General features: G+C 36.9%; 2 protein-coding genes across 2 annotated transcripts; one reads left to right on the top strand and one right to left on the bottom strand.

The window, feature by feature from the left end:
- The first annotated feature begins 211 nt into the window (after window positions 1-211).
- On the top strand, window positions 212-886 carry LOC113312992 (PC4 and SFRS1-interacting protein-like). The gene is made up of 2 exons (XM_026561724.1): window positions 212-427; window positions 500-886. The coding sequence occupies exons 1-2, from the start codon at window positions 212-214 to the stop codon at window positions 884-886; spliced, it is 603 nt and encodes a 200-aa protein (XP_026417509.1).
- Window positions 887-4,866: 3,980 nt separating this feature from the next.
- Window positions 4,867-9,160, bottom strand: LOC113309998 (auxin transporter-like protein 2). The gene is made up of 9 exons (XM_026558534.1): window positions 8,914-9,160; window positions 8,272-8,519; window positions 7,999-8,184; window positions 7,768-7,880; window positions 7,485-7,668; window positions 7,287-7,384; window positions 6,674-6,881; window positions 6,335-6,592; window positions 4,867-5,401 (listed from the first exon to the last, which is right to left on the bottom strand). The coding sequence occupies exons 2-9, from the start codon at window positions 8,452-8,454 to the stop codon at window positions 5,177-5,179; spliced, it is 1,455 nt and encodes a 484-aa protein (XP_026414319.1). The 5' UTR covers window positions 8,455-8,519; window positions 8,914-9,160; the 3' UTR covers window positions 4,867-5,176.
- Between the last annotated feature and the right edge of the window lie 3,298 nt (window positions 9,161-12,458).

The raw sequence follows: 12,458 nt of genomic DNA, 5'->3' as shown, positions 1-12,458 counted from the left end.
CGGACAATCCCCATGGGATACAAACAAAGCAAAGGAATTCTACGAAGCTTACTCACGTGGGAACTCGGATAGCCGACAAGTCTTGTTGAGCCAACTAAGGCTAATTACTCGCCCATGGATCAAACCAAGTGGAGAGCCAGGAAAGGGAGATCTGATAAGTAGACCACAAAGTAAAACAACAAGGAGAAAATAAAGGAAAGAATTCAAAGCAATGACTCGACGTGAACAAGAACTCGCGGCAAGCAAGAAACAAGATCTATCCGCAAGCGAGATTTCGGAACTCCAATTCACGAAAGAGACGGTTCCAATTAAAAGGGGTAGGCCTAGGAAGGAACCGCTATCAAGTCAACAACAAGGGACGGGTTCCGTATCCACACCAAAAGCCGATGGATCGGAGGTTCCAAAGAAAAGGGGGAGGCCTCCGAAGGTACCAACGTCAAGCTTGCAAGAACAAGAAGGTGAGCATTCCGAAGCCACACCTATACTAGATGTATCATAGGTTCCAAAGAAAAGGGGTAGGCCGCCAAAGGTACCAACGTCAAGCTTGCAAGAACAACAAGGTGAGAATTTCCAAGCCACACCCATGGTCGATGTATCGGAGGTTCCAAAGAAAAGGGGTAGGCCGCCAAAGGTACCAACGTCAAGCTTGCAAGAACAACAAGGTGAGAATTTCCAAGCCACACCCATGGTCGATGTATCAGAGGTTCCAAAGAAAAGGGGTAGGCCGCCAGATAAGGAAGCTATATCAAGTGACGTACATCAAGGTGAAAACTTCGTAGGCATGAGCAAGGTTGGTGTAGTTTCGGTTCCTAGGAGAAGGGGTAGGCCAAGGAAATTTAATCTCCCGTCACATACCGAAGACATTGGGAACGTACAGATCGCATAGGATGGTTTGGAAATAATTATGGAAAAAAACGGAATTATGAAGATGTATAAGGATTCCAAAACGGGTAGGACTTATAGACATTACCATAACAAGATAGAATCTTACATAGACCAACTTCCTGAGGCTATTCGCGAGTTTATTGTGTATACGGATGATGTCGATGGAGATGGAAATTGTGGCTATCATGCCGTGACCGAACAATTAGGAATCTTCGAAACGGCGGTTAGTAGAGGAATGACACCATGCTGATATGCTATAATGAGGATGGCCGAACAACTTGTTAAAAAGAGGAGCTTTTATGAGCAATTGGTTGGTCATGGCGAGGGGTTTGATGATATGTATGCTCAAGTGAAAGGACCCGAGCAGGAGATGAAGTTTCTTCCTTCTCAATATTGGATGTGAATGCCGCTTTGTGGGCATCTAGTAGCGGATACATTTAATTGTGTTGTTCATTATTTTTCCCCCACCCTAGAAGTAACATTTACACCAAAGTGGCAAAAATGCGAGGGATCCCTTAAGAAGAGAAGAGTTGTTTTGACGTTCGTGAACGAAAATCATTTCGTTATTCTCAAACTCAAGGACAATTGTCCATTGCCACCTGTTTGTGGGATGGTTAAAAACAAGGACCTAAATCCAAATATCCGGAAGGGATGGATGGCATTGTATGAGAAGAATCACCAATTTTGGGATGGTTAAAAATAATACATATGCACGAGATAGAAATTCTTACATAGGTTTGATATATAGTACGAGCCCAGAGTCATTGTAGGCAAATAGATGCTCCGGATCTTCAACAACTGCGCCCCAAATTTTACCATTCTTGAGGTCAGGTATCATGTCATCAACATGAGGAAGGTGCGAGCCTTTAAATTTTTTCTGCCATTGCCTTTACCATTGCCTTTCCCATTGCCTTCCCCATTGCCTTGTGTGGGTTGTTGACTTGGACCACCTTGTTCCACTACTTCTTGGCTTTGATTTGGTAAGTGGCTTGGATCAATCTCATTATCTTCCTCCTCATTTTCATCTTCATCTTCCACGCCATCTTATTCATCTTCCTCCTCACCTTGTTCAACCGCTTCGGTAGATTCATGGATAGAGAGTTTATTACGATCACGACCACTATCCCAAACATCCCCTCTTGTGCCAGTACCCAAATGCTTTTTGTTGTTCCCTCGAGGAGGAATGGACTGAGGAGTATCAAGACCGTCCGTCCTTTTTTTTTTAGTGACAACATCTTTACTTTTTCCTTTCTTAGCTTCACTTGCTTTAGCTTGCTTTGCTTTAGATCTATTTCAAATGAATCACGAAATAAATATAACACAACTTACTTCCATTCCTACCAACACTACCGGCATACAAATAAGAAGTTTCGAAAATGCCGGGACCAAAACTGGCATGGTAAATTGAAACATGTAGCATGCGGGAATCCAATTCCGGCATTAACAAGTAAATATCGAGGATGCCGGAACACTTTGAGTAATTCCTGGATACAAATTTACTAGTACCGGCACAACAGCAAAATAAACTCCCATGCCGGAAACAAATATCGGTAGCACATAAAAACTTTCGAGGACGCCGGAACCTAATTACGGCATTGAATCGAGCATGCCGATACGAGTTATGAAGTTTCTGGATATTAAAACAACAGTGCCGGCATGGGATCTAATCCAAAATGCACGCCGGTACTAATATTGAAATTCTAGGGTTTTCTGTTGATTAGCAGGTCAACACCGGCGTGCTCGAAAAAGTTCGATTCAACGCCGGTACCGAGTTCAGAGTTGGGGTTCAACCTAAATTGAATACTGAAACTGAGTTCCGGCGTGGTCTTCAACCTAAATTGAGCGCCGACACCATGTATCGGCGTGTTATTCATACCAGATCGCATGCCGGTTGCCACTACCGGTGAGGTATTCATACTAACGTGAATGCCGGAATTTCTGAAACTCAAAAGTTGCAGTTAGGGTTTTGCGATTTTAACCTAAACCCATAGTTAAAGATCGATTGAAACACTATTTAAACAGTTCTAGATGACTTACCTCCTCGCTGAAGCCATGTGTTTGAGTAGTTGATCGTCCGATAACTTTTTTCCTTCGTCCGATTGCTCTTGGGCAATCAAAGCAATCCTCTTTTGTTGTTTTTCTTGAACAATTGCCCTTGAAGAATTCGATTTGGCATTTGGTTTCTTTAGTGGAGGCATGGTTATCATTCGGGTAGGTTAATCGACGAAGAAATTTTTGAATTAACGATTAATCGTCTATGAACAACGATGGTGGGAACGATGAAGAAGATGAAGAAAAAAAATTTCAAAACCTAAACCTAACTATGAATGCCGGAACTGATGTGAAATGGGGATATTTTGATTTGGTTTTTGATTTAAAGTTTTAGTAGAAAGGGTATAACAGTCTTTTCATAAGGATTTTTAATTAATCTAAGGGTGTTTTAGTATTTTTGCCCCAAAAAACACCCCTTAGCAGGCACCTTTGGGTTGGGGGAAGTAATTCATATCCCCCAATTAGTTTGAATATCCCCCAATTGCGCGTTCTTCTTTAACCAAGTAACACTACAACAATAAAAATCTACTAGAGAGATAAAAGTGAGCCACGTGAGAAAGGTGTAATATCCTATCCCTCTCTCACAGGAGACATCCGACAACCAAAAACCTTCCCTCCGGCAACCTCCAACCACTCAGATCTGTTCCTTTTAGAGTGGATCTAGGTACCCAACTTTATTTCAGTTTTCATCAAGTGATTTCATAGATGAGCTTGGTTTTTGTTTTTCATGTTCTTTAGGTTTAGCTTTGGGATTTATTCCCTCTTGCCGGCAACAAGTTATCTTCGTCTTTATGACGACTCTTTTTATGCTTTTATAGCAGTTTTTATCGACTTTCATGGTCGTTCTTGGTTAGGTTTTATAGTTTTCAAGATCATCAGCGGTGAGCTCCAGCGGACAGAATCTTCATCGGCATATTCAAGACCCAAAGAAAATCGCTCTTACCTTGGAGCATCTTTTTCTAAAGAAGAAGAAATTCATAAAAAATGGTGGATTTATGATCCGAAAACCATTTCTCCTACGATTAAATCGGTTCTTACATACATGTTTCTAGTCTTTTTCCTGTGTTTTTTCTCTTTTCTTACTAGAGTACTTGGTTTTGTACTAGTTTTGTCTGGTGTTACTTTATTACTCTTGTATCTTGATGTCTTGAAGCTTCTTGTAACCTTAACTTTGAATTATCAATTAGGAGCTCTTTTTTTCCTAAAAAAATGTGTACTCCCTCCGTTTCTTTTTAATAGGCCAGTTTTGTTTTTAGAGAAATTTAAAGAAATTAAGAGAACTAATCATTGAAAGTGGTCCTCATGACACTTGTCAATAAAAGAAGTGAAGTGAAGTGGTCCCTATGACACATGTCAGCAAAAGAAGTAAAGTGATATGATCCACATGACACTTGTCATCAAAAGAGACTAAGAGAAAAGTGGTCCCAGAAAATTAAAGTAACATTTAACTTTCCTAATTAGGAAACCAACCTATTTTTTTGAAAATTTTATTTATAGAAACTGGCATATAAAAAAAACGGAGGGAGTAGTATAGCGTGAGGCGTGTGATCTAAGTGACTTGACACTCCATTCAATACACAATAGATTTAAGGCATTCTCCAAAACCATAAGGAAGTCTAGTATATTCAGGAGTACCTGTACATCAGTTGGTTGTCGATTACTTGTTTTAAGATTTTAGTTTTCTTCATCTACTATATTAGTGTAAGAGTGTTCTCTCGATATTCCTTCAAAATATTCGTTCACATTGCCATATACTAGTATGAGTAATGACTTTTGCCTGTAATTACTGATTGTGATCCTAACATGGGAGAGGGATAATTAGTAATTACTGCTTTGTAGCGCCACAAGCAAACACCACTTGGATATTTGATGCCGATAAAATCAAATCAAGATACTTAGGAACATGATAGCAATAATGACCTTTTAGTAGATTTATAATCCCAATTATTTATTTACTGATATCAATTATTACTTAACTCACTAAGTAGTATCTATTAAGTGAGGAAAAGGAAAAGAGAAACCCTTAATCTTGATTATCCTACACTTTTAAATAGCCAAAGAATCATTACCAACTATGCATCTACTTAATAAAAAAAATTACATAAAATTAAAAAAAAAAACAGCACACTAACATGTTGGGGGAAACCTTGCTAACACCCCACGTATGATACAAGAAGAAAGTGAGATTTTGTTGATTGTACTTGACAGTGTCGGAGTTGGCCATTTTTGATCATTTCCGTCAATGATGAAGGGATTTCGGCGACAGCGCAGCGGGTGCTGCAGGTTTACATTGATAACATTTCGCGAACAATCCAAATGTATCGACTTGTCTAACGAAATTAGTCATACTAGCCCATCCTCCGAATCCAAATCCAACTATCAAAACCCATACAACAATGAAGACATTGATCACGTACATCGCAGTCCAACTCGGGAGGAAGTATGGCGGTTTCTCAGCAGCGTTCTGTAAACAACAAGCAAAAAAAACATATCAAAAATCAATCATTTGAGTCAGACTTGGCGAGTCAGGATATGTCATTGCCAGCTAATAATACAACCGTGCTCTCGTGTGTGTATATGAAAATTGAGAAAGACTTCCCACCGTCACTATTTAATATTTCCCTCCAAAAATTTCAAGACATTTAATCCTCTCTCGTGGACTCATGTGCTGAATGTGGACGTGCCCCATCAAAGTTGGGTCCTACTAAAAACAAACTAAATCTTAATATACGACGACTATAGGGAATCCTAAAGGGTATTATTGACATTGTAGGCATTACAGTGACGTTTACTAGTCACCGGAAAATATTTTACACCGCTGTCGTGGCTGCCCGGTACTGATTTTATACACTAATTTCAGATTGGTCCACCAAAGAGAAGAACCTAGACAATAAATACAAACAAAGTTTGGAACTTAGCTCCACCTAACAATGGATCATGACCGTACATAGATATTTTAGTGGACAAAAACACCCTTGTTCTTTTTCTAAAGTTCACAAAATATTTTTTTTATTAATGGAGGACTATGAAAAGAAACGACATCCCTAAAGACTATTTCCCGTCCGCCGGTTGATAAGCAGTAGTACCAACCACCAACACGACAGACTAATAAATCCTAAATCTTTACTATTCAGTGTGTGTAGATTCATTTGATATCAAATAGTCAGACCAAAGTACAAGTACAACCCATTAATTTGGTAATTCCGTAAAATCTCTTCAAAAAATGGCAAATCCGTCCAACTATTTATTAAATGACCGAAATGCCCTAATCAGTCGATCAGTCTCCAAAATTTATCATGAAGCATGGGCAAAAAAAGTTAAAAAAAAAGGGGCACCGGGCAAAATACTAAGGGGACAGTACGGGTAAGAGGGAGATAGGAGGAGGAATTATGAATACCTGACGGGCAGATGCTTTCCTGTACACGAGCATATGAGCAAGGGCCGGTATAATGTAGACGGTGAAGCTGACAAGAAGTGCACCAACAGCAGAATTAATGGGCCCAAAGAATGGAAAAATAATTGCGAGGAACCAGATTGGTACTACTACTGGCAGTCTAGCGAGTGCCCGTAAACATATACTCTTTGTATCGTGCATTCCGATAACTTTCTCCCATACGAAATACAATGGCGTACATGCGAACCCAAATGTGATGAACTGCATAAAAACAAATGTTCAATTAGCGCGACTAATTATAAATTTAGAAAATAATTGAAATTAATGGGATGAAATGATTACTTGATGAATAAGCATTAGGATAACGGCAGTATCACGCCAAGCGTTCTTAGGAAGCAGAGAGAAAGCATTTGAGTGGTTTAGAAGTTGATCGCCGAACGCCCAATAAACCGCTGAGGCTGAGGGCAGGGTTAATGTGAATACGTATAATGTGGCAATCAGGTATATGTACTTGAACTTTTGTGGCTTCCACATTGCGTGCATGATTTCACTGGAAAAACATACACACTACCACAACATCAGTTGAAGCACAAGGTTAAAGAAAATCTAAAATAAAGTCGTGCCGGCTATTTGGGCCACCAATAAGGGTCACGGAGAGAATTTTCGTATAAAATTTAACACAAGAAATTTACAGTCTGACTCAAAGCTATCTATCATTCGAGTCAGGTGATTGTTCCATAATTTGGTCACACGGACTAAAGAAGAATCCTAATTTTCATTCCTCCTATAGCCTTTTTAGTTTACCAAAAGTGAAAAAGAATAACACAGTCAGCCACACAGACAGTGAGTCAGGGTGCACAAACTGTACTTCTAACGATACGAAATGGGCGTCATACAAAAGATAGCATCCATGATTTGTTGAATCGGTCGCCCAGCATAAAAAGCTGCAACTTACACAGTAACAGCATGACCACCGAAAGTGTAGAGAATATTTGTGGCTCCGGTGAAATACAGCACTAGTTTTGTGGGAGCGGTATGTTGAACATCTTCAACCTGTTTCATCAATCATAATTTTGCGTTAAGCAAATCAAATTAACAAATTAAAGTTGACCGGATATTAGATTTTTTGAGTACTTTGATGATAATTACATACCTGGCCGTGAACCAGAGCGGCAATGGTCATATACCAAGCAGTATAAGTGGTCATACCAAGACCAAGAAACGACCAAATACGGTAATTGTGAAATGAAGGTATGAACACAGTTGTTGCACAGCAGGCTCCAAATATGTATGTCCATGTTCTTTTGTCCAGTCTATCATTTATGTAGTAAATGTTACTGTCATCATCAGAAACAAAAATTCAAAATCAGTTCAATAATTTCATCAGAAAATGATTAATCGCCGGAAAAACGAAACGAAGAAGAAAAAAATCCCACCTTGCACAAGCTATAAGCTGAATGACAGTACCAAAGAGGAGAAAGGTGCAATTAAAAGCCAATCCAATTGCTTTCCAATAAGGTCCTAACAACCCATCAAGCACTTCAAACCACTTTACATCATTAATCAAACAGAAAAACTCAATTAGTAAATGATTAAAAATTCTGGATAATAATAAGAACATGTAATCAATCTCTTCAATCTTCATCATTTTCTTTGTTTAAATTTACCTGAATAACATGGTTCTTAAAGTTGACATTCTCTTTTTCTTTTCGGCTTCGATATTCGATGTAAAGAACACTAATAAGGTAAGCTGTCCAACTGCCAACGATACCGTAAAAAAGTTGAAAGATTATCCCTGATAACATTCCAAGTTGCGAGAACGAATATGGTAGTGTTAACAACACTTGGGCTACCTGCAATATACAACAAAATCAAAATCACATTCAATCTTCGCCGTGATTGATAAAATTTCCTGGTAAGAATTTAGTTAATATACATACTTGATTTGAAGCGCAACTAAACCAAGCATCATAAACAGAACCACCATGCCAAAGAAAACTCTTGACGTTAAACATTGATTGATCTTCGTTATCACCTTGATCTTCTCTACTTCTTCCTCCGCCATCATCTTCAGTTTCGTTGTAACTTGACACTATTGCTTCTTCACCTGGTTTCGACGACATTTCTTTTCGAATTCTGTCACCTCAAAACTCCGAAACGCATGAATATGTATGGAGAAAGAGATCTGCTGCAGAGAAAGAAAAGAAACAGTAAATAAGACAAAAGAAAAACCGAAACAAAAACAAATTAACAACCCCAGATCTGGAAACACTTCACCAGATTCTCTAATGGTAACAAAAACAAACACCATTTTTTTATACAAAAGTAAACCTCAAAATATGGATATTGCGAATGAAAAACAAAATACTCTGTTTACAAAAGAAAAAAAACAACTTAATTAATTAAGCAATCTCATATGACAATGAATGTTCCATAATAAACAAAGAAAACATTCCCACAAATCTTCCTAATCTTAACTCAAATTCTTCTGGAAATTTAGTGCAGTTCAGAGATGCAATAACAGAGGATGCAAGTGTCGATGAGTTTATACAGAGAACAAGAATTTATTCACTTTTGTTCACCTTATTATGTACTGTGAAAGAATCAGTGAAATTACAAGCAGGGAGAGTGAAGAAGAATTGGAGCCTGGTCTGGTGTGATGAGAAGAATTACAGTACGAATGACACCAATTTGAAATTTTTTGTTTTCTTGATTCGTATTCGTTTATAAAGAATTAGTTTAGAAGAAGAAGGAGAAGAATCAAGATCTAAAGAAAACGACCTTCTTCTGATCACTTCGAAAAAATTAAGTACCGGATTCAATTAAAACGAAAGCTTTCTTCTTTTTATAGCTCTCGTAAACGGCTTCCACTATTTTACTTTAATTAACCCCACATGATTGTGAATTTAATTTTAATCCTTGTACTGTTAAACTAATTAGGTACTGAGCTATGTAGTCGATTTCGGTCATTTCGGCCGAAATTTCGGCGAAATTCCGAATTTCGGTCCAAGAAGACACGATTTTGTTAATTTCGGTCGGACGAAATCTTTGCGAAAATTTTGGCCGGAAACACGTTTTTCGGTCGGAATTGATTTGGCTTGGCCGGATTTTTTTCCTTTTTAAATTGAGTGGACTAATCTCACATACAAAAATTAAAAAAATTAATTCACTCACTAGTAGTATTGCTTGTTGTTGTGTTTGAATTTCTTGAGCTAAAATTATTATTTGGTGTTGATGATGAGGAAGGTGAACAACCAGATTTACTAATACTATGTTTCTTTTAAATGATTATCGATACGAGGATATAAAATATGAAACCGAGATTTTAAAACGGAATTTCCCCGAGACAAAGTTGTACCAGTATCTCGGTGTCGACTGAGACAATCCGAAATCCGAAATTGACTACCTTGGTACTGAGTATCCCAGCACTTAATATAATCTTATTTTGATACAAGTTTTATTTTAAATTGAAAATATGAACATAAATTGTTTTTCTGGATGACATTCAATTTCCCAATTAATTCTGTTTCTCTTCTTTCATTTATCCAACTTTTAAAGACTACAAAGTTTCTTCTCCCTTTTAAATTTTCGAGGCTGCTGAGGCACGGATGAAATCTTTAGTGTCATAAGAGAAAAAAAAAATCAGTGCAACTTTATCAAACAGGTTTGGAAGCATTTTAACATATTATGCAATGCAATTTTATCAAAGAGGTTTGGGAGCTTTTCAACATCAACATATATTATTATGTAATAAATGGGAGATTAAATTTTCATGAATGGCTAACAAATTGGTTTGAGGAAACAAATAGAGATAATATGTAGATAAGATGGCATGAATTATGCAGCATTGTAATATGGTATGTAGTATAGAAGGCAACGATGTAACTTAACGTTCAGAAAAGAAACTCAAAATAGTACTACCACAACAACTACAGTAATAAGATTAATCGGAAAATGGGTCATTTGTCCAAATATTTTTAAATCACGGTCCAAATAGACGAGTAAAAAATAGTTTTGGTGAAATGGCCAAAAAAAAATAATAAGGATGAAACCAGTTTCATCCTAGCTTAAATTTAAAAAATAGCAAGGATGAAACTGGATACATCCTGTGTAAATTAAAAATAAGAAAAAATATTTGAAAATGGGCACGATGAAACTGGTTATATCCTGCCTATTTTTACATTTTTGTCCATTTAAACAATATCAAAATCTAACTGTCCATTTCACCCAGGAATTGTTGATTTTGGTCTTTTTAACCAATTTTGTGAAGACTAATAAACAATATGGCCACGACTTACGATTCATACAATAATATTACACAAGCCATGTATTATAATCCATTCACGGATAATTCTCTAGTGATAACACCACCACAAGATCAAAGAGAAATTCTCCTCCTAAATTATAGGATTAATATTTCCTTGATGATGTCAAACCCCATAACAAGTTATGGAATAGGGTAACTCTTGTATGTTATGCAGGTTACACAATTGATGCTATGTAAACTTATGGAAATTGGTCAGCAAGAGTGGAACCAGAGATGATGGGGGCTGAAGTGGCTTTCTGGTGGACAACAGAATTGAGTGGACATACAATTTCTTTTCAGATCGACTCGGAACCAATTCTCCATCCGCTCAAAGGAATGTCAAGCAAAAAAGATATTCTATTACTTCTGATTTTGGAAATACTTTTAGTAATTTTAGAATTTCAGACCTTTTTTTATACGCAGACATAATATAATATGGGTTGCGAATGTCTGTTATCTGTAATAGGTTTGCAATTGAGAACATATGGAGAAGAGACTATTTAGGAGAACTCTTTTATCTGTAATAGGTTTGCAATTGAGAACATACGGAGAAGAGACTATTTAGGAGAACTCTTTTAAGTTTTTCTTAATTCTACTATTGTAATGTTTATGTAACTTGGTCACCACCACTTCCCATAGTGGCGAGTGAAATCCAATCTTAATCCATGAGGTCTCATCCTCGTTTTTTCGAGGAAAAAAAAATCGTTATCGTCGTTGGAATGAATAAGCACAATAGTGTGGTCCAAATAATTTGCAAGCCCCTTATGATATAAAATACCAGGAGCCCTTTCTTTTTTTTCCTTTTCTTTTTTCAATTCCTGAAGCCATCTATAGACGATTATAGAGGCTAAGAAAAACATGTAAATACTAATAAGTAGCATAAAGGTAGTAGAAATAGCAAATTAAAGATTGATCTATTTTTTTTTTTGTTATTACAGAGCCATTTATGCAGTTCGGCATTGAAATTTGTACAAGGTACGGTTTACTATGATTTAAAAAGATGTATAAGTTATAATTGCTTTTTTTTATCTCAAGACGGTGAGATAAAGTATAATATATGGAGCCTCCTTACCAGGAGTCTCCGTAACAAGAGCCTCTCTATATTTTACGAGGATGATTATTCAACCCTTATTCCTTTCCGATATAGTGAATTTAGGGTCTCGACAAATTTAACTTGCCTCTCGTAACATGATTTAGAGTTTCACATAAACATAAAAAATCAAGTTTGTTGCAAGATTACTACGGGTACTAATTTACACGTGGGTACCAGTTCAGTAAATCTTGTGATTATGGTAGTTTATTTTATATGGATTTGGTACATTCTCATGTAATCTGACACCCTTTGTAGTAACCTTGGTTTTTTAGGGTTAGTTTTGATTATTTTTAGTATAAATATCCATACTATACATAAACTAGCCAACTCATCTCTGGAAATTTTTGGTCTAATCTCGCTCGACGAGCTTAAAAGACTCGTCCCGGCCAAAAACATAGATCGTGACTTTCGGACAAGATTGAGTACATAGATCCGAAAATAAACTCTTTCTATATTTTCAATAAACTCTTTGTGTCAATTCACTATCCTGGCTCATTACTACACTATTCATGCCGGGCACCTCCGATGTAGTGTTGGAGTAGAAAATAAATAAATGTTGGGTGGCCAAACATATAGAATGTGTTTGAAGGTCATCCAAAAATTATTTGCGTTTTTTTGCTACAAGAATGGCCAACAAGATATAATACCAATTACAAAATTTCTAAACTAAAATTAAATTTCTAATTTATGATATTCTTATTTTGTTTTCACAAAATTTCAATACCAAC

Source organism: Papaver somniferum, chromosome 9 (genome assembly GCF_003573695.1).
Source record: "Papaver somniferum cultivar HN1 chromosome 9, ASM357369v1, whole genome shotgun sequence".
In the NCBI taxonomy this organism is placed as follows: Eukaryota; Viridiplantae; Streptophyta; class Magnoliopsida; order Ranunculales; family Papaveraceae; genus Papaver; species Papaver somniferum.
Note: the sequence above shows the minus strand (reverse complement) of the source record. Positions and strands in the feature narration are given on the sequence as shown.